Below are 27,720 nucleotides of genomic sequence, written 5' to 3'. Positions count from 1 at the left end.
TTCAAGAAACCATCCACCCAAGTATGTAAAGTGTTGATTCATGGGTTTCTTTCACCCATGAAGCTCAAGAATCCCATTTTAAACTCATGAATTGTGATATTCATGTGGTGGGTTGATTTTAATTATGTTGATGTGGTTGTATGAATCCCAAGTTGGAGTCATTATGTACTTTTCATGAAATTATACTAGTATGTGAGTTGGAAACTTTTAAATTAAGTTGATTAAAGTAACCATGATGTATGAACTAGTGTATATGCCTAAGCCTAACGTTATGCATGCAATGTGTTTGATAAAATGCCCAAGAGAACAAGAATCATGCTTTAGGATTCAATTATGACCCAAATTGATGAACCCATGCTTTACCCTTATGTTCAAAATGACTTCCATGTTATTGTTATGCATTGAAATTGTTTGATGGATTGTTCATGAGATTAGCCCTATGAAATTATGACATGTTTATATGCATTCCTATTCATGTACCAAACCATGATAATCAAGTGCCTCATGAAATTCCCCAATGATTGTATTATGGATTGTTGATTATGGTCATGAGTCCAGGAAGTGTCATGTCTTGTCAGTTTCATGCTATTGAGTCCTGGGGGTACTTGTACCCGACAATTTAGCTGTGCGCCTAGAGCCAGTGTCAATTTTCAAGATACTCTCAGTCAAGCCATGCTCAGTAGAATTCAGTCAGACCCATGACTCAGGAAAACTCAGAAATCCCAGTAATCTCAAAAATCTCAATAACTCAGTAATCTCAGTAGTATTCCGTCAGTCAACGAAACTCACTGAACTCAGTCCAGTTCAGATCAGTTAATCATGTTTCAGTGTCTATTCAGATTGGAGTAGGAATTAGCACCGAGTGAACCCAAGGATGAGGGCACACACTATCAGTTGAGGGTGTGATCCTTAAAGCAATCCTTGCGTTCCAGAACTATGTAGCCAGCATAGGTTGAAACATCAACACTGACAGATGAGGGTTGATGAGATAGATTAACACTGTCAGATGGGGATCCCACTGTTCTCTTTTGGGGACACTGTTAGATAAGGGTCACCCACAGCTCGTCCTTACCGGTGGCGCGGTATCGACACCCTTCCAATTGGGGATACAGATTGGACCCTAACTCAGCTATAATAGCTTATTAGGGGCATGTCGGTTAGATGACTACTTCCCACAGTTACAGTCTCAATCTTAGTCTCAGTAATAGAACTCAGATAGTTCTACAGATTTCAGGACTTTCAGATACAGTAACCCAGTTCAGTACGGAACTCAGCTAGTTCCATCAGAAAGTAGGACTGTCAGACACAGTCATTCAGATAATACTATATCAGTTATACGAAACTTATGTTATCAGTATTCAAATTCAGTGATGTCATGATCTCAGTCACAGTTCACGTATTCATGCATGTATTCTCATGTTCATGTTATTCAGTCAGTTAGTTTTGTTCATGCATATAAACCCCTTGCATTCAGCCTACCTCACTTGCATACCAATACATTCAATCGTACTAACGTGTTTGCGCTATGGTGTTTTATACCATAGGTTCAGAAGTACGAGCTCCAGAGCATCCTTAGTAGATCAGACGTTCAGCAGCCAGACTAGCAGTGAGTCCTCATCATTCGAGGATGTTATTATTTGATTATTTCATTCTTTCAGTACTTAGTTTACTTCAGCAGTTGGAGTTAGTTGAGGAAATGTCCAATCAACTCCTCAAGCAGACAGTTTAGAGGCTTTCAGACTATAGCATGTTCAAACAGTTATTTCAGTTTTGTTTGGTATTGATATACCGTATTTCCAAATGTTATGTTTTATCAGATATTTGAACCTTACGGCCTTTCAGCCTTTTTCCGTATTTATACAGTATGTTATGCAGTGCTCAGTACAGATACCAGTCATGGGTTAGCTTGTGGTTCTTCGGGGTCATGAGCACCGTATGGCTTTCCGGGTACCAGATTCGGGGCGTTACAGTTGTATGCTGGTTAGGAAGAATTTCTCACAACAGTGAAGCCAAATAAGAGGATCTTCACTTCCATCATAAGTTGGAAAGTCAAACTTAGTATATCAGGGAACTACACCTCATCCTCTGTTGTTGTTATTAGTACCAAAGTTATTGTTGTTGTTTCTTCCTCCTAGATGCACATCTAATTGTTCAACTGCTTCATTGGTTCGTTGGATAGAAGCAATGTTATTGTCTCAAACTGCAACTCCCTTTGTACGTGTAGTGCTTAGTTTTCAATTTTTTGCAATAGCTGCTGTAATTTGGCATCAATCCTTGCTTTTATAGCTGCTACTATTGCTTTGGTTTGAGTTTAGGCTTCCTATAAAAGAATTCACAACTACGCTTCTACGATATTTTTGTCCATGGTGACAAGCTCCAATACCAATTTGTTAAGGTCACTAGATTTGGATCGAGTCGTTGGATGATTAAAAGGAAATTCAGGCCCAACACTCATGTCTAAGCACTTGTTCTTGTTCCTAGACCTACATACGATTGCTGAATTTTGCAACTCATTCCGGGAATTGCAGGCCTGGGAACTTGTTTGAGAAAGTTTCAATTCTCTGTGACTTGATAAAACCCAATTTTTTTTATTAATAATGTCAACTCTCTTAAAGAGAGGTTTACAGTAGCAAGAGAAAATTAGAAACAGCAAAAGTCCTATAAAACTGAAATAATAGGAGTCCTAATCCACTCACGAAGTTTTATTAGACTAACAAAATAATTCAGAAAACATTAATCATTATCTATCCTATTAATTTTTTGAGTCTGGAATATTGTTTCCCGATAAAACGAATCAATAACATTAATTCTCTGAACTAGCTTTTGAATAACATGTGTGCTGGATGGGATTCCTACTCACTTAATGTCATTTCCTATGCCTGAAAAAGTGGAAAGGCCATTGGGTAGAATAAGGTGAAATTTTCTGTGAGAAGAAAATTATGATAGAAGGAAGATGCATTTAGTGAAATAGAACAGTCAGTCACAAGTGACAAAAATTGAAGTTTCAGATTTAAAAATATCAATCCACGGAACAAAAGTTTGCTTTTAAAGTGGTGTTGAAGATTCAAGGAAACAAAGAGGAATTACTGATGAGGAAGCAATATGGGGCATCTGTATGGAAACATATATGGAGCCTACAGGATGAATTCAATGACAAGTGGAGACTAAAGGTGGGAACTGATTGCAAAACAAAAATGCAACCTGATAGATTGCTGGATGAACTGCTACGGACGGAGGTAATTCCTGTCATTTATGTATTGATAACATCAAAGAGTACAAAACTGTGAGAGTTTCTTAGGTATGGCGAGGAAGAAAAGATGATACTTTCACAGTCAAAGCAGGTTATAAGTATCCTGTTGGGCTTGGAAGATGCATTGAAAAGTGAAAACTGGCCCTGGAAGATGATCTGGAGGACCATTGCACTCACAGGCAGCATGTTTCACTTGAACTGCAGCACACAATACTTATCTAAACAAGGATAATTTACAGGGGTTACAGTAGGAGCTACATATGTGAGAAGCTTTGGTATCTGTCAATCATCTTTTATTACTCTCTAATCACATGTAGCAGCTACGGTTAATGTTCCTACATACCTTTGGAGTACAATGGAGAACTCAGAAGCTTTAACCAGTTGGAATGGACAGATCATTATAAAAGGCTGCAAGCAGCTTGAAAATGCAGAACCTATCTGAATGCTATGGATCATTTGGCTGGAAAAAACAGCAGATGCTTCTGCTGAAAGAAAGAAACATATTTCTTTTGTGAAGTGTAAATGTCTGAAGAGTCGTTTCATTTGGTATAAGAACACCATAGCTGATTTTAGCTTTTTGATAGATCTTGTGTACTCTTTCAATCTGTAGGAGAAGAACGTCCTCTGTATCATCACAGTACCTTCTTGTACTTACCAATAAAACTTGTACCTTTTCATCCAAAAATAGAAGAATAAGAAAATGACAACAGTGGACCTGAGGTGATACAGGCTGGCCAGAATGTAACTAAGGCATGGCATGATGACTGAATTATCTTGGAATGTCATGTGGCTCCCTTGACAACCCTCACACAACATTAAGCAAAAGAATGTTACTTGGCCATGTCCCTGTTTACTGGCATCTGTCATAGTCAGAGATGGTTACCTAATACATATTCTCTAAAGTACTTTTGGAACATGTTAAAATTGAAGATATCAGTTCTCAGACCCAAATCCCAGGAGCACACCTTTTCCTTTGAAGATCCCGATTCTCGACTTATTCTTTTGTTTGCTAAGTAGCTTTCAGTGCTCCCGAACATCTAGAGAACAACTGACCTAGACGCTTTGACACTCAGGAAAAAAAAAGGAAGAAGCCAACCAATGTTTTTTCAAATACATCAGATAGCAATCAGTCCGTATCTTGATTCTTAGCCAAACTTGCAGAATATTCTCGGTCAATAGTAAACGATCAAAGCATTTTGTGAACTTCTGTTTCTTTTTATAAGTCGAGTGCAATTGAAGAACTTGAGCTATTCACCTATTCCAAAACAACATCTGAGGTATTACAGGTTTTAAATAGCATAGGTTGAATATTGGCTAACTAGGTCTTCCATGTTCTAAGGTCCATACATTTATAGATGCAAACATAGGAATGAGACTTAACCGGAACTACATGGTAATGTATAAGGATTAGATAGGAATGAGTATTAAATAGTTAGAAGGTCACACACCAATAACTGAGCAAGATTCTTCATCTAAAAAGGAAGATGGAAACAGAATAGTTTCATGTACGGCTGAAGGTCTGCAACAGAACTGTTTAAGCTTCAAGTTCAGCTCGATAAACATTATGTTTCGGCTTTATCCAATTTTGGTGGATCCTGGATTCCAAGTAACAGACAGGCCAGCACCTGCGAACGCACATCTACATAATTTGAACACATGAAAGAAGATATATATTGGAAGCCAAAATGGGTACCTTTCACTGTGTAGATGCTTTACCACAGTGATAGACAGATATGATAAGAAAACAGCAAGAAACCTTGGACCCGCCAAGATATTTTTAATAGCTTCAAGGAGATTACAACCTCAACAAAGTAGACCTTCAACGCTTTTACTTGCAAAGCAGTAACTTCTTACAAATTAACTGAGCTCATAGCATATCTTGCAGATAGGTGTAGAATATATCACACTGAAGTACAACTAAGATTATTCACATTTTCAAGGTTCAAAATGGGTGCTGTAATACCCGTACCTCTGAGCTTAGGTACGAGTATGACTTATGTGACGTCGATAAATTTATCCAAACGTGGGAGATCAGGGTTGTAATTGAGTAAATACATCAAGGATCCGGCGTACTATGGTGTTAAACTAAGACTTAACGCCCAAAAATGATTCAGGATTTTAAAGTGGAGCATCAACAAGAAGGAATAATGTTTCCGTGTGACAAGAGAGGCTACGGACTAGTACCATATCTTATGGTCATGATAATGAGTATAGTAAGCATGCTGGAAGGGATTTCAGGTCTAAAGAGATCGCTAGCACAAAGTGTATTTGAAAACTACGCTATGGACAATTATTCCAAATGAGCTCGCACAAGGATACAACAAAGAGTTAAAGTGTTGAATCACTTATTAAATTAAAGGTCAGTGAATCCAGTTTCCTACGAAACAAACCGTTCATCAATCCGAGTTCTGTACAAGACGTTATGCACGATTTAAGGAAGTGATGTCAGGGCTCTAGGTATAGTCACTCCTACTGAACGTAGGTGAAATGTACGAGTCGTATGTCCACCATATGTGAAGGACTCCAGAAACTTCGATTCTTGAAATTGGACTTGGCCAGATACGAGATCACATATGGGTCCATACATGGTGAGGTATGGTTGTATGTGGGGCGTACCGGTACCGGTGAGGCGGTGAAGGCCTTTAAATACTTGAAACTCAATTTTTATTTCATTTTTCTATCTCTCTTGCTCTAAATTAAATCTCCTGACCTCAAATTCTCTATTTCTTCATCTCCTTATCCAAGGTTAGTTAATTCCAAGCTTTATCAAGGTTATTCCTCTACTAATCACATGATGCTAACATCGATTCTTTTCCAATTATAGAAAATCGAAGGTGTCTTCCGAGGGAATTTAGTGAAAGGAAAGGTCCTTGACAGTCAAGTCAAGACTTCTCTTCCTCTTCATCTATGAGCTTGTATAAGCGTTCTAAAGTGTATTTCAATAAGGACTAATGGGATGGTGATCAAAAGCCATGAGTCCAAGCTTTAGCAGTCATATGAGATGGGTTGAGGGTTGTTTGTATGATGTGAAGCTTGGAGAGCATAGTTTGACCTCATAAGAGGGTCATCGGCATATGATGTTGTACAACAACAACAACAACATACCCAGTATATTCCCACCAAGTGGGGTCTGGGGAGGGTAAGTGTACGCAGTCCATACTATTGGTTTTAATAGAGATGAGTTAGGAGTTTTTTCTTCTTTTGTAAAGCTGTGTATTTTATTGATCATTAACTCCTCCTTAAATAGTGCTATTACAACTAAAAATAGATTAAACTTACCATAAAAGAAAACCTATTTGCTACCAAAAATAATAACTAATCAGTCTCCAACAAATAGGAATCCCAATTTGACTAGGAGGAGTATGTAAAAAAAAAAGGAGAAAATCAAAAAATAAATTGCGTGCATTATTCCTTAAAGCAACTTTTAACACTTCTCCTTGCTTTAGGAACTGCAAAATTTTGATTCTGTCTTTGGATCTCCACACCTGATAATCAAAAGTGCCCTTGTGAATAAATCTGCAGATTCATCTTTTGGCTTGTAGTGAACTAAATTCACTTCTTGTCTTGAATGCAACCCTTGACTATTAAATCCTTTTGGCATGTATTCTTGCTTTGTTTGCATCTTGAATTTAAACTTACCCATTTTATTTTTCTGAATCATAGACAACTCCTCCATTGCTTCAATTCCTTTAGGAATATTGAAATCTCCTTTAAACCTAAGAGGTTCACATATTGCTTGTGCTTTTTCAATTAGAGGATCATCTTCTAATTTTTTCATCTTATGATCTTTTACATGTTCTACTACATGTTCTACTGAAACATCTTCCGTTGGATGAAATGGGAAATATTTACCTCTCATCTTAATGTTTAAAATTTCTTTTCCAACACCATCATTGATGAAGCAATGTTTATCCTCAACGGATATTTGTATCCTTTTTCTTCTAACTGACAAATACTGAACAAGTTTTGATCAATATCAGGTACATAAAGAACATCTGAAATTGCTTTATTACCTGAACTTGTTTTGATGACAACAATTCCTTTTCCTTCAACAAGAATCTAGTGACCATTTTCGATCCTAACTTTGGATATTTCAGTAGGCTTTAATTCTTTAAACAAACTCTTGTTATACGTCATGTGGTTAGTGCAACCGCAATCAATCAACCAAAAATTTGTTGAAACCTTAATTGAGATGTATGTTGCAACAAAAAGATGGTTTTCTTCTTCTTCGTTGACCATGCATCTGCTTCATGGTTCTCAAATTTGCTTTTGCAAATAACTGTTTCATGGCCAAATTGATTGCACTTGCTGCACTTCGCGTTTGGCCTTTTCCAACATCTATATGGTGGATGACCCATTTTTCCACAGTGCTCACAAGGTGGGTAATTTTTTTATATTTTTACCCCTTCTTTGAGTTTTGGGGTTAGCTATTAAGGCTCCTTCAACCATACCATCCTGCCTCATAAGTTTCCTTTGTTCCAGTGCCTGAAAAGAATTTAACAACTCTATCAAGGTAGTCTTGGACAGATCTTATGTATTTTCCAAGGTAATTATACATACTGTAACAAGCATATTTTCAACAATTCTTGAATCTTTAAATTCAGTGCCTAGTAATCTTACCTTGTTAACAATGCCAAGTAATCTGTCGAGTGTTGTTTGACTATCTCGAAGTCTTTCATTCTCTTCAACTCAAACTCTCTTATTAAATCCAATACTTGCATTCCTCGAATTCTTTCATCTCCAACATATTCTTTCTTCAGATAATCCCAAATTTCTTTTGGTGATGTGAGAGTCATAATTCTTGTAAAAATAGTTGTTGAAACAAAAGCAAACAAAGTTGCCTTCGCCTTGGACTTCATGGATTTCTTTTCCTTGTGACTCTTGATTTGGGCTATGGTGGGATTATTTGGCAGCGGATTAATTTCATAATCCTCTTCCACAGTTTTCCATAGATCAAAAGTCTCTAAGTAAGTTTTCATTCTCACAGCCCAAAATTGATAATTTTCCCCATAAAATACGGATGAAGCCATTCATGAAAAACTATTTTCAGAATCTATCTCTTCACTCACAGGTCCCTCAAGAAAAATAGCTCTAGATACCAATTGTCGGTTTTAATAGAGATGAGTTAGAGAAGAACGCAGAGAGTTTTTTCTTTTTTTTGTAAAGTTGTGTATTTAATTGATCATCAACTCCTTAAATAGTGCTATTACAACTAAAATATATTAAACTTACCATAAAAGAAAACCTATTTTCTACCAAAACTAATAACTAATCAGTCTCCTACAATAAATAGGAATCCCAATTTGACTAAGAGTTGTATGTAAAAAAAAAAAAAAAAAAAAAAAAAAATAAATTGTGTGCATTATTCCTTAAAGCAACTTTTAACACATACCACTACCTCAGAAATGAGATAGAGAGGTTCTGATAGACCCCGAGCTCAAAATAAAACATGCTCAAAATAAAATAATCTAGACAAGGAATAATAAAATGACAAAATACCATAGAAATCAACATATCCAACAATACCATATACAAGATACACCAAGTAGTACAACAAAGGATACAACATCCTAAACTCATACTAACCTTCTACCCTAAATCCGCCTCCTCCACAACTTCCTATCTAGGATCATGTCCACAGTATGCTGGAGTTGCTCCATGTCCTGTCTAATCACCTCCCTCCAATATTTCTTCGGCTTACCTCTACCTCACTTGAACCCATCCCTAGCCAACCTCTCACACCTCCGCACTGGAGCGTCCGCGCCCCTTCTCATCACATGACCAAACCATCTCAACCTTGCTCGAAGCTCGTCAAGTATTGGATGCATTGTTCATATAGCCCGAGCATGTTCTTTAATTGTTAATACTAGTTTTGTTATTTGTCGTTCTTATAGATTAACCCTTTAACGGAAGGGTTGATTCTTCATAGTTGTTCTAAGCCAAAATCAAGGTATGCAAGGATAAATCCTCATTCGTGCAACGGCATGACCTTCCAGTTTCCTCTTATATGCGTCTATGAGATCCTAGATGATGAAATGGCACAAGTCACGATGTTATATGCTTCATGATTTCACATTCTTTTAATTGTTATCTCTCCTATTGTGTCAAGATTCTATGGTACCTAATATGGTCTTTAGTCCTCTTTGAGATGCGTATGTTCCTCCATTTGAGATGTCTATGTCATGTGTGTTAAATGAATCACTTCTAAAGTATAACGATCATAACTAATATGTGTAATGTATCCCAAAAGCTATTGTATTCTAAGAATGTAAACGTTCAGCTCACCAAGGTTTGGGGATTGACATCCAAAGAGTCAATTCTTATTTATTAATTGATTCAAAGTGTCACCGTATTTTCCTCCAGATGCTTCATTTTGTTTCAAAAGACAAAGCAACATTACTAATGAGTGAAATAGCAAACAAGTTCACCACTATGACAACCAATGTGGCTAGATAGCATTACTCAGCAAACACTTTTCTTGTTCCATCTCCTCAATACCCTATAATGTTCCCCAGACTGAAGTCTAATAAAAGAGAAACTACTTCAAACTCTCAACAACAACAACAACAACAACAGCAACAGCAACAACAAACCTAGTGTGATCTCAAAAGTGGAATCTAGGAAAGGTAGAGTGCACGCAGACCTTACCCCTGCCTTTGAGAAGGTAGAAAGGTTGTTTTCAAAAGAGCATCGGATAAACAAACTGTGAAAAAGAGGTAATAGCAACAAACAAAACCAACAAGAAGATAATAAGATACCGACGTGAAACAGTAGGTAGTGATAGAAATCTACAAAATAAGGGAAAGAAAGGAAAACACTGACCTCTAAAGAAAGAGAATGAAATACGCCCGACTATTAACTAACTTTCTGAGGTGGTGAGGGCATGCCGAGCACTAAGAAGCTTATCGTGGAAGGAGACTTCAATGGGCATATTTGGTCTTTGTCTAGAGGTTATGATGATGTGCATAGTGGTTTTGGTTTTGGGGAGAGGAATGAAGGAGTTTCTCTTTTGGATTTTTCTAGGGCCTTTGGGTTGTGGATAGCGAATGCGAGCTTTCCGAAGAAGGAGGATCAGCTTATTACGTTTCGTAGTTCTATGGCCAAGACACAGAAAGACTTTTTGCTCCTTAGGAAAGGTGATAGAGCGCTATGTAAAGATTGTAAAGTCATACCTAGCGAGAATCTTTCGACTCAGCAAAGGCTATTGGTGATGGACTTGGTAATCAATAAGGGCAGAAAGAAGAGAAGTGTAGAGGTTCGGCCTAGGATTAAGTGGGGTAGCTTGACTTTGGCTAGTGCTTTGGAGATGGAGAGAAGTTGAGGAGTAGGGGGCTTGGGAGAGTAGAGGGGATGTGGATAGTATGTTGGAGACGCCAGCCAGTTGCAGTAGGGAAACCACTAGAGAGGTGTTGGGTGTCTCGTGAGGTTGATCTAGCAAGCATCGAAGGGACTGGTGGTGGAACGAAGAGGTTAAGAGGAAGGTGGAGTCTAAGAAAGTGGCTTATGCTAAGTTGGTTGAGAGCAAGGATGATGAGGAGAGGCGGAAGAACAAGGAAAAGTATAAGGTAGTTAGGAGAGAGGCTAAGTTAGCAGTTACAATAGCCAAGACGACAGCTTTTGAAAGCTTGTATACGGCTTTAGAGGAGAAAGGCGGGGATAAGAAGTTGTATAAACTTGCCAAGGACAGGGAGTGAAGGGCTCGTGACCTTGACCAAGTGAAGTGCATCAAGGGCGAGGATGGTACTGTGTTGGTGGAGGATGCCCTCATTAGGAAGAGGTGGCAGTCCTATTTTCACAAACTTCTGAACGATGGGAGGGACAAAGGTTTCATGTTAGGTGACTTAGAGAAATCTGAAGAGTGTCGCAACTATGGATATTGTAGGCATATCGAGGTTGAGGAGGTCAAAGGGGCTATTCGCAGGATGCGTCGAGGTAGGGCGATGGGGCTAGACGAGATTCCAGTGGATTTTTGAAAAAGAACTGGTGGGGCAGGTCTGGAGTGGTTGACAAGGTTGTTTAACATCGTTTTTAGAGCGGCAAAGATGTCTGAAACATGGAGGTGAAGTACGATGATTCCATTATATAAGAACAAGGGATACATCCAGAGTTGCAACAACTATAGAGGTATTAAGTTGTTGAGTCATAGTATGAAGGTTTGGGAAAAGGTGGTAGAGTTGAGGCTGAGAAGGATCGTGACTATCTCTGAGAATCAATTTGGTTTCATGTCAGGTCGTTCGACTACTAAGGCCATTCACCTTGTGAGGAGATTAGTGGAGCAGTTTCGGGAGAGGAAGGACTTGCACATGGTGTTTATTGATCTTGAGAAGCTTATGACAGAGTTTCCAGGGAGATTCTGTGGAGGTGCTTGGAGGCTAGAGGGGTGCCCGTGGCGTACACTAGGTTGATTCAGGACATGTATGATGGCGCGAAGCCTCGGGTGAGGACGGTAGGTGGGAGATTTAGAGCACTTTCCAGTTTTGATAGGTTTGCACCAAGGATCGACTCTTAGCTCTTTTTTATTTGCCTTGGTGGTGGATGTGTTGACGCGGCATATTCAAGGGGAAGTGCCTTGGTGTATGTTATTTGTTGATGATGTGGTATTGATCCACGAGACTCGGGGATAAGTTAATGATAAGTTGGAGATTTGGAGACAGACCGTTAAGTCTAAAGGTTTTCGGTTGAGCAGGACCAAGACGGAGTACTTGGAGTGTAAGTTTAATGATATGTCACAGGAGGCTGACGTGATTGTGAAGCTGGACTCTCAGGCCATTCAGAGGAGGGAGAGTTTCAAGTATCTGGGGTCTATGATTCAGGGCAATGGCGAGATCGACGAGGATGTCACGCATTGTATTAGGGCAGGGTGGTTGAAATGGAGGCTCGCTTCGAGAGTTTTATGTGATAAGAAGGTGCCTCCGAAGCTTAAAGGTAAGTTCTACAGAGTGACAGTCCGACCGGCTATGCTGTATGGAGCGAAGTGTTGGCCAATTAAAAACTCCAACATCCAGAAGTTGAAGGTAGCGGAGATGAGGATGTTGCGATAGATGTGTGGCCATACCAAGAAAGATAGGGTATGGAATGAGATTATTCGGGAAAAGGTGGGTGTGGCTTCGGTGGAGGACAAGATGCGAGAAGTATGGTTACGTTGGTTAGGGCATGTGATGAGGAGGGGCTCTGATGCTCCAATGCGGAGGTGTGAGTCACTGGCTATGGATGGTTTTAGGTGGGATAGAGGTACGCCAAAAAAATATTGGAGGGAAGTGATTAGGCATTATATGGAGCAGTTACAACTGACAGAGGATATGACCCTTGATAGGAAGGTGTGGAAGATGCGGATTAGGATACAGGGTTAAGGGATGGGAGCATTTCTTTATTTGTGTTTGAAGTTTCTTGTTCTTGGGTATTGAGTGAGGTTTATGTTTTCGGTTAGATAGTGTTTTAGTAGTATCTGGTGGCTGTTATATTACCTTGTGGATACCGGTGTTTGTTTATTTTGCATAATGTACCAGTCTATACGCATTTATGTTTTGTGATTTGCTATACTGTTATCGATCCTAAGCCGGGGGTCTATCGGAAACAGCCTCTCTACTTCTTCGGAGGTAGTGGTATGGTTTGCGTACACTCTACTCTCCCCAGACCCCAATATGTGGGAATACACTGGGTACATTGTTGTTGTATTCACTTTCTACCATAATCCTTGATATGATCCAAAGGGCCAACATAATTTTTTATGCCTTCATTCGAGGCCAACACACAAGGAATCAAGTCTTGGTCACATTGAAGGCACGAGAATATGCGAGGGGAAACCACTTTGGACACTCAAGAGAGCAATTTCGTGTGTGGAAGATTGCTTGGAGGCTTACCTTGATGACTACCCGAGGGCTTCAAAGGATTCCACAAGTCGAAGTGTGACAAGGAGTCTCAACACTACACGCCGCCCCTTCATTGAAGTCCAAACACCCTATGGCCGCCCTTCATTAAGGGTATTTTGGGGATTGCACATGTTGGAGAGACACTCCATGGCCACCCCTTATCATTAAGGGTATCTTGGTCATTTTTTTGTTATGTAATAAGTTAGACTATAAAAAGGTGTTTTTGTTAGGCTTATTTTGGTTAGTTTTTGAATGATGAATATCTGAGAAACATATTCCTGAACTCCATTGGGAGTGCCAAGTAGTGTAGGGGTTGGAAAAGTCATTATTGATTATTGCTTAGTGGTTGTAAGCGGAGCTGATTCCCTTAGCGGCCACCGTAAGAGCTTGGTGTTATTATTACATGTCTTAGGGGTCTTCTCATTTGATACACGGTTTGGTTCCTAATTCTTGTAATCTCGTATGTTAAGCTATCTATCTTTACATTATTGCATTTTTGTTATCTTGTCTCGATTTTGTGGGTTGCTGCCATTGCTTGTTTGTGTCTTATTTTAGGCTTTGGCTGGTTTGTGTGTTCGTAGTGTGTCTTGTATCATTTTGTATCATTTGGCATCAGAGCAAAGATAGATTGTGTTCCTACATCATCAATCTTGGGCTTGTTATTTTGTAAATTAAAAAAAAGTGTTGAAAACTGAAAATCCGAAAAAAAAAAAAAAAATTGTCCCGTTAGGAGATTTTTATGTGTTTTGGTTGTTTCTAGTGTTAGCCCCTTCTTCACTAACACTAATAGAGTCTAAATCTAAATGTTGAGCCATTTTCGAGTTGTTCTTGAATTTTGGAAGATTGTTGTTGAGGGCTTGAGCTAGAGCCATGTGTTGTTGATGTTTGTGGTTAAGATTTGGTCTTGAAATTGTGGTATTGTTGTTGAGGAGCTCAACGTGTGCCAAAAAGAACCAAAAATCATCCAATTTCGAGCTCATTTGGGTTAGGTACCATTGTTGAATGTTCTTCATAAGTTGTTGAACAAGAACATTCAAAATAGTGGTTTGATCTAAAAAGTCAAGTGGAAAGAGAGTGAGTCTTTGTTTGTCTTGAAAACATTTCCAAGACAACACAAAAGAAGAAAGGGAGCAAAAGGCTTTTAAAAGCCTTATTGCCAAAAAGAAGAAAGAGGGATATTCCAAGACTTACAAAAAAGGAAAGGACACAAAGACTTTTAAAAAGTTGTCTTGCCAAAAAGGTGCAAGGAAAAAGTCAAGTCTCTTAAAATTTTGAAAAGGGCTCCAAAGTCTTGTTTGTCCCTACCAAAACCGATTTTTCCACTCTTCCGAATTAAAATTTGACCAATCCAAATTGTAAACTGCCATGTCACCAAATTGCCACGTCAACCAAACTGTCACATCGTCAACGTTCCAAGACCTTGAAGCTCAAATTTAGATTCTAAGTTTCTTTTCTTTGTTTCGTTAGTTTCATTTCTTGATTCTAGTCCTAATTAGCAACTAGTAATCACCTGCTAGATTGTGAATTAGTTTTGAATCCGTTTTCGTCGTGTCTTCGTTATTTGTGTGCTTTTCTCGTTTTTTTAATTCGTCGTAACTTTTTTGTTTCGAGTTCGTTAACTGATTTTTGTTTGTTGTGTCTTGGGTCGATCAAACAAGAATCTATACCGGCCGCTAAGTAGGATTGATATCTTATTGAGTACCGGAGTATAAGCAACTTTCAATATTCGCCGCTCCAATTGTGAGGATCAGAAAGGTGAGTGCATACGAGTGTTGGTGAGGAGTTTTTACTACTTATCTTGTTTGTTCATTTTGTAGGTACAAGGAGGTATAAGGGGAACATGTCTTCGATAGTCACGGATTATTGTGACTACGACATGGGAGACTATGATTGTAGTGAGGGATTTTATGGCTACGAAGTTGTTGGAGATTATGGGGGCTATGAAAATAGCCAAGATCAAGGCACAGGCAGAATTGAAAGTTACGGGTTTGAGGGAGAAAATGAGGTGAATGTAGTGCCTAATGCTTATGATGAATATGGAGATGTTGATGAGTATTATGATCATTTTTATGATGAAGCTGGGACGTATGGGGGGTCTTACACTTCCCAAGCCGAGCCTAGAATTGGTGTTAGGTATAACCCCTTCATTCACAAAGCTTAAGAGGGTTATGATGAGAGTACACGTGAGGAGTGTGAAAATTCATATTCTTCACCTTGTAGTACTTCTTATCAAGGCCGAAGTGGTGTGAATGGTTATACTATAGTGGAGGTTGTCCTACGAGAAAAAGAGGGTATGCATCTCCAAAGCCAAAGGGTAACCATGTGCCTTATAATGTTGATCCAAAAAGGAATGTTCACTCCGGAAAGGTGATCATTTGTGGGATACCGGGCTGCCTCATTGTGCTAGATGATAGGTGCTATAGAAACTACATCTTTCCATCCATGGTTGACTATTTGGGGTTGTTTCGAGAACCTTTACTAGTTCCATATTCCTTGGATCGGTTTAAGGTTACCAAGAGGGTGAAGGTTGTCTTCTCCCAATTTGAATACCATGAGGAGGTGTGGTGCGATATTTTTTCCTTGACATACGGTTATAAGCTTGGGTGCCGATTGGTTTGCACAACATAAAGTTTCAAATGTGCAAAATTGGCCTAATGTTGTAAGAGACCAATGGGCAAATCATCTCATGACGTCCATTCTGCCTAAGCCGCAAAGAGAAGTGCTCACTTACTCTAATCCGAATGAAAATGAGAGACAAAAAATTGAGAGGAGTAAGGGTGTGGAAGGTGGCAATCCCAGAGTGGAAAAAGGAGAGGTTGTGAGGAGTGAAGTGAGGGAGTTGCCACCAAACCAAGCTAATATTTTTTGTCCTTCTATTCTAAAGACATTTGTGTAGGTACCAATATGGCAAGCGGAGGAGAACAAGTGCCAAAAGAGAAGATTTCCTTTGAAGGCTTGACTAGGGAAATCCGAGAAGTTGCCGAAGCTTGTGGGGAACCTTCACACCGAGATAAAGGAGAATATACCCATGAACTTCAAGGTAAAATAGCTAACTCTTACACTTTTGTGCGTGCGAATGATGATTGTGTGGCTAGTAACCCATTGAGTGTGAGTAGTAGCTTATATATTTGTGAGTCTATTGTTTCTTTGCCTCTTGATGATGATGTACATGTTGTGAGTGTGGATACAGTAGTTTATGCTATTGATGATCAAATTGACTCTTCTTGTAAGATCAATTTATGTCCACCTAGTGTTGAAGCCATTGTGTTGAATGATAGCAAATCATCTTGTGGGAATTGTGTTGATCAACTTGTGTGCGAAACTAGTCCACCACTTGAGGTTATGTGTGTTGTAATTAATAGAACTCAAGTGAGTGAAAAATTTGAAAATGTTGATCAAAAGAATAGGAGTGAACCCGTGAGTTTGTCCTTTGATTCTAATGTTTGCTTGGCTCATAGGGATAATTATGTGCTTGAAACATCTTTGAAACTTGATAATGAACTTTTAGAGGGTGAACTTACTTGTCCCAAATCTGCCCGCGGGATAGATCCTTGGCTCTTTAGGTATAATGTCTTGTTTGAAGATGATACAATCACTTCTAATGAACCTAGTGGTGATAATGGTGTTGAAGGTATAGCTTGTCTTGAAGACTATAGCCTATATGCCAACCCATTATGGTGTGACAACATTTCTCCTAAAGATGGAAATCTCTTTTTGAAAGATGAGAGTACTCTTAAGAGTAAGGAATGCATAGTCATTCTTGAAAACCCGAGGGCAAAGGTGTCATTGACTCCTTAGGGTAATGCTTCTAAATGTGCATCCTTGCATGACACACTTATGCTTAAGTTGAGTTAATCCCAACTTGTGGATGCCGAGTTGTCTATGTGTTCGAAAGGAAGAATGTGTAAGTGCTTAAATGCTTTGTCTTCTGGCTCATAAAATGAAGGCAGTTCTACCTTATGGATTATTTGATGCCATTAGGACCTTTGTAGTTTCCTTATCTCTTGGTGATTTCAATAACCAAATCCTTTGTGTATATTTTAATAAGTTTTAAATATTTAATTCAAAGGATCCTTGGTTATATTACAAATATGTGCAACCTTCGCATGTTGAGATGATTTGTTGTGCTAACCCTAACCCTCATGCCATGAGGAGTTTGTATTCGTTTGTCTTTTCTTTGTTTTTGCAAGGTATGGATTGAGGTCAAAGCCTTTTCAAGAAGGGGAGGATGATACGATCCAAAGGGCCAACATAATTTTTGATGCCTTCATTCGAGGCCAACACACAAGGAATCAAGTCTTGGTCACATTGAAGGCGCGAGAATATGCAAGGGGAAACCACTTTGGACACTCAAGAGAGCAATTCCGTGTGTGGAAGAATGCTTGGGGCTTACCTTGATGACTACCCGAGGGCTTCAAAGGATTGCACAAGTCGAAGTGTGACGAGGAGTCTCAACACTACAAGCCACCCTTCATTGAAGTCCAAACACCCCATGGTCGCCCTTCGTTAAGGGTATTTTGGGGATTGCACATGTTGGATAGACACTCCATGGCCGCCCCTTGTCATTAAGGTATCTTGGTCCTTTTTTGTTATGTAATAAGTTAGACTATAAATAGGTTCTTGTTAGGCTTATTTTAGTTAGTTTTTGGTTGATGAATATTTGAGAAACATATTCTTGAACTCCATTGGGAGTGTTCCAAGTAATGTCGGGCTTGGAAAAGCCATTAGTGTAGGGCTTGGAAAAGCTATTATTGTTTATTGCTTAGAAACGGTGATTGTAACTGGAGTTGATTCCCTTAGCGATCACCACAAGAGATTGGTGTTGTTATTACATGTCTTAGGGGTCTTCTCGTTTGATACATGGTTTGGATCCTAATTCTTGTAATCTCGTATGTTAAGCTATCTATCTTTACATTATTGCATTTTTGTTATCTTGTCTCGGTCTTGTGTGTTGCTGCCATAGCTTGTTTGTGTCTTGTACTCGACTTTGGCTTGTTGTTCTTGGCTGGTTTGTGTGTTCATAGTGTGTCTTGTATCAATCCTTGACCTCCACACCCTCCTATCAAGGTTCATATCCTCGTTGAGTTGAGGTTGGCTATACCTGCCCAATCACCTTACCTCAATACTTCATAGGCCTATCTCTGCCCCTCCTCAATCCTGCTACGACCAATCTCTCACACCTTCTAATTGGAACATCTACACATCTTCTCTTCACATGCCTGAACCTGCATCTTATCTTCCACGGCAATCACTCCTACTTGACCAAATATCTTAATTCTTAATTTTCTCTCTTGGTATGTCCAAAAATCCACCTCAACATTCTCATTTCTTCCTTGCACATCTTCAAGATATGATATTTCTTAACTGACCAACATTCCGCCTCTAACCACCACGAGGTGGAATGTTCTTGTCACACAGAACACCAGATGCTAGCCTCTATTTATCCACTACCAAACCCCCATCCCCAAATACGATGGATGACATCCTCATCAATCTCCTCATTACATTGGATTACATTGGATCACTGACTTCGGGTACTTGAATCTTCGTCTCTTATAGATGACCTGTGTGTCAAGGCATCACGTCCACATCCACTTCATAAGATACCTGACTGAACTTGCACTTCCAAGTATTCAGTTTTGGTCCTACTCAACTTAAAACCTTTTGACTCCAGGATCTGCCTCTTAACCTCCAGCTTCGTGTTAACTCCCCCTCGTGTCTCATCTATCAGAACTGAGTCATCGGCAAATAAGAAGCACTAAGGCACCTCTTCTTGAATATGTTGCGTTAGTACATCCATTGCCAAAGCAAATAAAAAGGGTCTAAGAGCGGATCCTTGGTGTGGCCCCAATCATGATGTGAAATGTTCGAGTCACCTCTCATAGTCGTGACCTTGATCTTAGCACCATCATATCCTTAATCTCATATAAATCTCAGATTCTCAACAACAACAACAAACCCAGTGTATTCCCACAGCGTGGGTCTGGGGAGGGTAAGATGTACGCAGTCCATACCGCTACCTCCGAAGAAGTAGAGAAGTTATTTCCGATAGACCCCTGGCTCAAGATAAAGGATAATAAACAAGGGAATGGATAACATAACCGAAATAAAGAATAGGAAATAATAGAATAAAATCATAGAAATATGAAATACGGGAAATAAGAGCAACACGGAATAAGAAAATCTCAGATTCTCAAGGTCCAGTAAATAGAATCTACTAGAAAGCATACATGCAGACACCAATTGACAACTATCAACAGAATACACAGAACAAAAATAAAACTATTCTTCAATATCAAACAAGTTGAGGTTCATCCCACTCCACTTTGATCCCTTTCATTCTACCTATATATAATTTGAGGAAAAGGATAAACCGCAGACATTTTTAGAAAGCATAGGAGCACAATTATTACATATAACGGGAGAAAAGGGGGTACTTACCCCATTTTGGTGGGCTCTTTCGACGAGCTTGGAAGGTGATAAGAACCCGTCACTATGAATAGAATGAGAATGAAATTCAAAGCCTAACTTTTCTTTGGGTTGATTCCAGGGAAGTGCAAAATCGTCAGTGGGTGAGTGAGAACGGTCCAAGAAAACCCATTCACTCACACAATTGTATGCCAAAGTCTGTTCAGAAGTCATTCTCCTCTTTGAACCACCTCTCTTCTTCTTCTTCTTCTTGGAGCCATTCCCAACTTCTTTCTTGGGGATTTCTTTGTCTCCCATCATTGGATGCTATCAATTGAACAAATGCAGACTAACCTGCCTGGATTAGTCTTCAGATCAGCACGAACGACTTTCAATTCTTTCTTTTTTTTTTTTAAGTGAAACATATACTTATGGTCTGTTTGTTCATGCAATATTAATTGCGATTCGAAATTATTTCACATGAAATTAAAATTTTGTTTCAACATGTAAGTTGAATATTAAGTTGTATTTTTTTCTCAGAAACACCTGATAAGTTGTGAAAATTATTAAAATTTTTATAAGGGTGTGTTTGGTATGATGGAAAATATTTTCTGAAAAATATTTTTTTAATTTTCTTGTTTCGTTGTAGTTAAATGTTGGAAAAATATTTTTCATAACAACTCATTTTCCTTCATTTGAGGGAAATGACTTTCCTCATGAGCCAAGAAAAGTCATTTTTCGAAAAATGACAAATATGCCTTATACCCCCGCCCCACCCCCACCCCCACCTCTCTTTCTCACCCCAACAATACTCATATTCACATTTCTCAAAAAGTTTACATTACTCGAAAATATTTTTTTCACTGTGCTTTGTTTTAATTTTTTATTGTTTGAAATAAAAAATAGTGAAGCTCGAATTTTTTTCTTTTTCAATGTTCATTGAATGTATTGTTATTTCCATATGCATAGAGGAAGACTTACCTATGTTACTTTTGCTAATTGCATATTTCATTTTGTCATCGATTTAGCTTGTTTCACAAGGTTGAATAAGCTTGTCGTTTCGTTTATTTCTATTGATTGTAGTATCTTGAGATTGTCCTAACAAAATATTTAAAAATGTCTCCTATATTTGTTAATTAGTAATTGATTAAATTTAGTGATTGTGATATTTTAGTATTCGATATTGATATTATTTGCTATACTTAAATTAGTTCTTACAAATTGTTGAGTTGCTAGATGCACTGATATACTAGTTAACAGTTAGTAATATTTTCTAAAAAATATTTTTTCACTCACCAATCAAACACTAGAAAATATTTCTACTCACCAACCAAACACCATAAAATATTTTTCACTCGCCAACCAAACATGAGAAAATAAGTAGAAAACCAACTTGTTTTTCAGAAAAACTTTTTCCAGGACAATATTTTCCATCATACCAAACACACCCCAATTCTTATATAATTTTACAAGAGAAAATCAAACAAAAGGTGTCTCTTAAGTGTTGTTTTAGTTTTTGGTGACTCTTGATCAAAATTAAAGGTGAAAGACAATTTAAAATCAGTTCGAGTTCAATTAATATTTTTAAAATTTTTTAATCTTTTTAAAAATACAATTCAATCCACAACTATTTTTAATAAAAATAAAAAACAAAAAACAAAATCAATTTTCAAAATTACAACTCCTCTTCTCTCTCCTCTTAAACATTTCGCTCCTCTCTCTCACACAACCATCCAATAACTGTTGTAAATCCTCTACAACAAAACAACATGACAACGTTCTTCGGTGATTTTCAACTTCTGATGACAAAAGCTTCGAATTCTTCATCGTTCCTTTTCGACTTTCAGCCATTAATTTCTCTCTCTTCACTAGTAAAAAATTAAAGCTTTTAATTATGAAGAAAAAGAGGAACTTGAGTTAACTTCTCTTCTAATATGAGTAACAATTTTAATAATTATTGCTTAAAAATAAAATAGAGACTCAAGAAAATCCTAAGTTGTGATATTTCTTCTATTGATATGGTGATTGATGTAAATATGGTGTCTTTTCTGAAATATGATTTTTTTTGTTATTGTAATTTTTGTTCTTGAACATTATTGTAAAAATAGTGAACCCTGAATTTTAGTTTCTTTTCGGAGACATCTGGAATGACCAAATCTAACAACTGTTGGTTTTGTTAGTTTAAGTGAACTAACAACTGTTGGTTTTGTTAGTTTAAGTGAACACGTACTTAAACAACTGTTGATTTGTTGGTGTTTGTTTTATTTCTTGGAGTTTTTTTGTTGTTTGTATTTGTTGGTGTTGTTAGGTGTTTATTGGTGTTGTTGTATTTGTAAATGGTGGTAAATATTTCTGGTATTGGAGTTGAATATTGGTGTTATTGCTTTTGTTTGTGTTGTTATGTTTGTAAATGTTGGTATATTTTGATGTTGTTGGTATTGATATATTAGTAAATGTTAGTGTTGGTGGTGCCGATTTATTTGTGTTGTTGTTGGTGTTGATTTGTTTGTGTTGTTAGTGGTGTTGGTGCCTTCGTAAATGTTGGTATATTGGTGTTGTTGTATTGATAAATATGGTGTATTGATAAATGATGATATTGTTGTTGGTATTGTTGTTGGTGTTCTTGTTGATATATATGTATGTATGTATTTATGTGGTAAAAATGTTGTTACTATTGAAAAATCTTGCTACTGGTTTGTTTTTTCTAACAAATGACTTATATGTTGTAACAGATAGTTCATCTGTTTGAAAAACAATAACAACATACCCAATATATTCTCACTAAGTGGGCTATATTGGAAAAAACATAACAATTATTCCAACAAATGGGTCATCTATTGGATAAAATCATAACAGTTATTCCAACAGATGACTGTCAAGACTCTTTTGATTTTTTTCAATAGATGGATAATTTGTTGCAACAGATGGATAATTTGTTTGAAGAATTCAAAACAATACTGATATACTGTTTTGATTTCATCCAACAGATTACCCACCTGTTGCAGCAGTTGAGTGATTTGTTGGAAGAAATAAAAATAGTTTTAATAATATTTTTATTTCTTCCAACAGATAACCCATCTATTGCAATAGATGACCCATTTATTGCAACAGATTATTCATATATTGAAAGAAATCAAAATAGTATTGAAACTATTTTTATCTCTTCCAACAGATCACTCATTGGTTTCAATAGATGGGTAATCTATTGGATGAAATTAAAAGTCACTATTTTGATTTCTTCCAATAGTTGACCCATCTATTGCAACTGATTACTTATCTGTTGAAAAAAATCAAAACAACATTAAAATTGTTTTTACTTCTTCCAACAGATCACTAATCTATTGCAGGAACTATTATTTTATTGTGTTGTACTTGTTAGATTTAATGTTATCCCTTTTTAATGATGTATAAATCAATTATAATCTTTTTTATTTTCCTCTTCTTTGTAGATAAAATAGCTCTCAAAAGAAAAAGAAATAAATCAACTCCAAGGAAAGGAAGAAGTAAAGTGGCTAAGCTAGATTCACCACTAGATGAGCTTGTTGTACAAGCAATATCTCAATCTGAAATAGAAGCCCCTTCCCAATCAGCTCCAATATAGAAAAAAAAGGAAAAAGTGGATGGGAATGAAGTAGAAAGAAGTGAAGAATCTGAATATTTAAATAAAGATAAACAAGGAGATAAAGAAAGTGAGAGAGATGAGAAAGATAAAGAAGAAAGTAATGAAAATAAAAAAGAAGTAGATATAGATAAAAATAAAAGGATGGAGAATATGATAAAGTTGAAGAAGGTGATAAAAACGATGAAGGAGAAGAAGAGGAAGATGAAAGTGAATATGTAACACCCCATATTTTTACCTCTGGAAAATTCTTGAGTTTGGAGCTCACTGCTTAGACTACGGCTTATCTAACACGTCGTAAGACCTCCTTACGAGTCTTAGGGCTCGAGTCGAAGGGTAACCCATGAGGGTTGCCCATGTTTTTATTGTGACTACGACTAGGATGTCATGAGTCATAATAACTCTTTATGAGTCATAGGGTGCTTTCCGTAGTCAAACCAGTGTAGGTGCCCAAGTCACTGTTGTAGTTACAACTAGAACCCTACGATTCACAAGGTCCATATACGAGTCGTAGGGTACGACTCGTAAGGTTAATAGTGAGGAGGCCCATGTCTCTGCCCAGAATAAGAGTCATGGCAAAAACTCGAAACCAGACGTCACGATTCGTGACGTGACTCATAGTCACTGGTAATAATTTTTCATGTTTTTTAATTGGAGGCACTCTGGTCATTTTCCTCTTTCTCCAATTGTGACCAACGACTTGAAAACACTTTAGGGCCTTATTATCACTCCAAAAGAAATCAAAATACACTTCTCTTCTCTTAAATTCCTTAAAGCAAGAACAAGGCTAGGATTTCTTAAGGTTGATCATCTAGTTCTCAGAGATTGATTTCCCTCCATAATTCCTAATACTTTCAGGCATGTACATCCCTTTTAAACTTGTTTTACTTAAAACATATGTTTAAATGGTTAGTCATGTGGATTTGAATATGGATTTTGATTTGGGTTGAGGGTTTTGGAAGGATTTTTACTACTGTTCTATAGAAATATACCACTTTCAAAGCTTAAAAAAAGAAAAATGTGCAAGTTTTTGAGGCCTATGTGTTAGATATGATCCATTTTGGGTATGTTTTGCAGGAAACCATGTTTTGAATGCTAAGTTCATGAAAAGGGTGAAAAAAGATTTTTTTTGTCTACTTTTAGAGAGATTATGGATATTCGGGATGTTTTCAAGCTTGATTGTGATCAATGCATGTTCGAATCAAAGAAGAGTTGAAAAACTGACTCCCGACACTTACTAAGTAAAACTACGGATTGCATGTAGACCTACGGACTGCATATAGACAAAGCAGGTGCAAGAAATCCAAAATCTCGAGAGCTAACTTGCAGTACTTTGTCCATTCGCAACCTACGATTTGCACCTGTGCCTGGTGCCAGACCATAGGTACAAAGAGCAGGTGGCCACCAACCTGATTTTCTCCTATTTTGTTTGAACTTTATTTTTAGGGTTTTCTCATGTACTATAAATACCTTTTATGTACTTTTTAGTAGGAGTTACACACTTTTGACACTCAAAAACATATTTTGATTCCAAGATCCGTCTTTGATCTTAGGATTTACCTGTATTGACTTTGATTGATTATTTAGTTTACATTTGTGGGTTTTTATTCATCTTATCATTGTGATTTCATCTATGCTTTCTATTATGAATGTTATTGATTTCTTCACAATCATAAGCAACTAAAACCCATAACTAGGCTTGTGGAAACCCCAGCGAATTGATGAAGTAGGGGAAGTACGATTGTTGATCTGAACCAATATAGATGGCATACATTGCTTTATCTTTGTTATGATTAATTTCTTAATAGGTGCACACATTAGGATCCCGCTAAGATATTTTTACTTACACCAAAAGAGGAGTAGTGATTAGAAAAAGATAAAGAAAATAGTAATTTGGAGTTTAACTATTGATCCATACTTCTAGGTTCTATCTACGTAAGATGGTTAGCTTTCATCTAATAACTAGAAAATCAAACGGTAATAGTTAATTGGGATTAATATACGGGTTAGTAGTATGACACCCTAAGACTCAAAAGGTAAAGAGCGAAATTCTTCTACTCGTCCAAAAGACTCTAGAAGGTACATAACTTATCGATTCTGCATACAAGGTATTGGATTGGTTCAACAACATATGATAAGCCTACGGAGTTGAGAAGCCAGGGGGAACACAATCATATTGTTCACTTACAACTGATTTCAACCAAATTAATACCGTTCTTTGCTCGAGACTACAACAAATAAATCCCTCTATTTAATTTTCTTATTTTTTCCCATAGACTACAACTACTAAGATTTGCAAGTCCACGTGTTCTCTTGGGATTCAACTCCAACCTTAACTGGGTTACTATATTTTGACAGTGACCATACCATCATCTAAAAGGAGGTGTTGCTTGGACGTCATTAAAAAATTAGTGTCATTGTCGAGGAATACGATGTTTATCAACGATTTGAAGTTGTTGCAATTTTTGGGTTTCTCATTTTTTGTTTTGTTCTTAGTTGGGCATATACCGGTATATGCCTAGCACACGTAGTAGAGGCAAACCCTTACTCCCAGTCAATTCGAATCCAGAGAGGATCTAAAATACCTTGGGTTTCTAGTCTTTAGAAAATTTCCTAGATTTTTGGTCTCTGGACAGGATACGACTAGGAAAAATGACTCGTACACTGGGATACGAGTGGTATGGGTTAGTCATATACTGACCAGTGTTGGTTGGTGGGTTGGATTTGGTTCTGGAATGGATACCATTTGAGTAGTACGAGTCGTATCGGTGGACATGATTTAATTGGTTTAGGTCTTTTCTTCACTTAATCTTAGACTTTGTAGACTAAGTGGGACCAGAGTACGAGTAGCTCACCATGAGCCGTAAGCTAGGTACATTTCCATTCTTATGCATGGATACGACATGGTTTAGGGTGAGTCATACCTTCGATAGTGTTGGGTCCTTGGGAGATGGCCTTGGGTAGGAGTGGTACGTACCTCTCGTATTGGAGGGTACGACTGGTATGAATAGTCGTATCCCTCTGATGAGATTACCTAGAATATGGGTGTCCGATCCTATGGACTAACGGGAAAAGTACTACTTAGATACTTTTCTATTTTTCCTTTTTACAATTGTTTGCTTCCAAACAATTACACATAAACTCATAAACTACTGAAGGTAGGGATAATCGTCTAGGTCTTATTGTGAAAGAAAAAAATTGTCCCGCTTGTATTGGAGGGTACGACTGGTATAGATAGTTGTATCCTTCTGACGGGATTTTAGTACAGTTTAAGTAAGGGCAATTTGGATATTTTCCCACTTAACCTAATGAGGCCCCATGACTTTTAACTCACTTAAGAGGTTATTTGTCATATTATCCTATTCTTTAATACTTAGAAAACACTCTCTATTCCTCTCCAAAGTTCTTGGGCAAGAAAAGCTAAGGTTTTATCTTAAGGATTAATTTGGGGATTGTATTGGTGATTTCTCTCCACTATCTTCTTGGTTTAAGGCATGCTCTCTTCCCTCATTGTTAGTTCTAACTAAAGGCATGATTTTATACAGTATTTTCATGGCTTGATTATTGTATGCTTTGGATTTTCAAATATATTTTAGAGGGTTTTGGTTATAAATGTTTGGTTATGGTTTGCTGTATTTTAATTATGCTTTTATATGTTGTAATGGTAGTTTTGGATAATTGGTTGCATGGGAATGGTTATTTGGTAATTGGATTTAGTTTTGGAAATACTATGCCCCCAATGTGTTTGATAAAATGCCTATGAGAATGTTTTCACATTGTTGGATTTTTAATAGAACTTATGCATGGTTTAAACTTGGTAATAGAACCTTAAATGGCTAAATGGTTTGGAATGGCCAAAATGGAATGATTTTGGGTTTAACAATCATTCTTGTGGGGTACAATGAAATCCCCCAAGTAATCATAATAATGGAACACTTGTACGGTACATGGGACTCCCCCAAGTTAATTAAATAATGTAATCTACGGGTGTATGGGAATCCCTTGATCTAAAAAAGATTTGGCTAGGGAAAATACTTGCAAGTTATAGTCGGTATGACGATACCACTATGTATATCCTCAATTAATAATAATGGTTTGGTTGGAAATGGTTTTAATTGGGTAATAAAGGCAGGGTGTGATAGCTAACCGTGAAGGTGGGAGTCCAACAGATGAACACTAAAAACTCATGTTTGTCGACATGCGGGGTAGGTCATGGTGACCTTATATGGTACTACGAGGTATACAGGAATCCTCTAAGTATACTGTACATATATTTCATGGAGGGTGAAGGGTACTTGGGAATCTCTTACTCTTATCGTATCTCTGGTTCTTACGGCTACGCGCATCGGGGCCCGTTCAAGGGGTTACACTGGACCCATATAACCCGTGAGTGGTTAAGAACGATTAAGCTACACATACCCAGGTTAATGGTTTTAAATGCTTGTTAAACCCGATTCTCTTTACCGACACAGTTATATATATATATGTATGGTTTGTATGCATATAGATGGTTTACTTAGTTTTGTTGAATGACATCATTTTATCCTTATCTTGAGTTCATGCTAGTGTTCACC

The 27,720-nt window shown here is 37.6% G+C and overlaps 1 protein-coding gene across 5 annotated transcripts in view; it reads right to left on the bottom strand.

Moving 5' to 3' along the window:
• LOC107847442 (5'-3' exoribonuclease) overlaps window positions 1–20,010 on the bottom strand; it is a 43,728-nt gene extending 23,718 nt beyond the window's left edge. For 3 of the 5 annotated variants that reach the window (XM_016691681.2, XM_016691682.2, XM_016691684.2), the window contains exon 1: window positions 19,561–20,010. In XM_016691681.2, the coding sequence (XP_016547167.1) occupies window positions 19,561–19,848 (288 nt within the window). In that variant the 5' untranslated portion in view covers window positions 19,849–20,010. The remainder of the gene's footprint in view (window positions 1–19,560) is intronic. The other 2 variants (XM_047399071.1, XM_016691686.2) reach the window with 2 other exon arrangements.
• Window positions 20,011–27,720: the final 7,710 nt, after the last annotated feature.

Source organism: Capsicum annuum, chromosome 11 (genome assembly GCF_002878395.1).
Source record: "Capsicum annuum cultivar UCD-10X-F1 chromosome 11, UCD10Xv1.1, whole genome shotgun sequence".
Taxonomy (NCBI): Eukaryota; Viridiplantae; Streptophyta; class Magnoliopsida; order Solanales; family Solanaceae; genus Capsicum; species Capsicum annuum.
The sequence above is the reverse complement of the archived record's forward strand: the minus strand, read 5'-3'. Positions and strand labels throughout refer to the sequence as shown.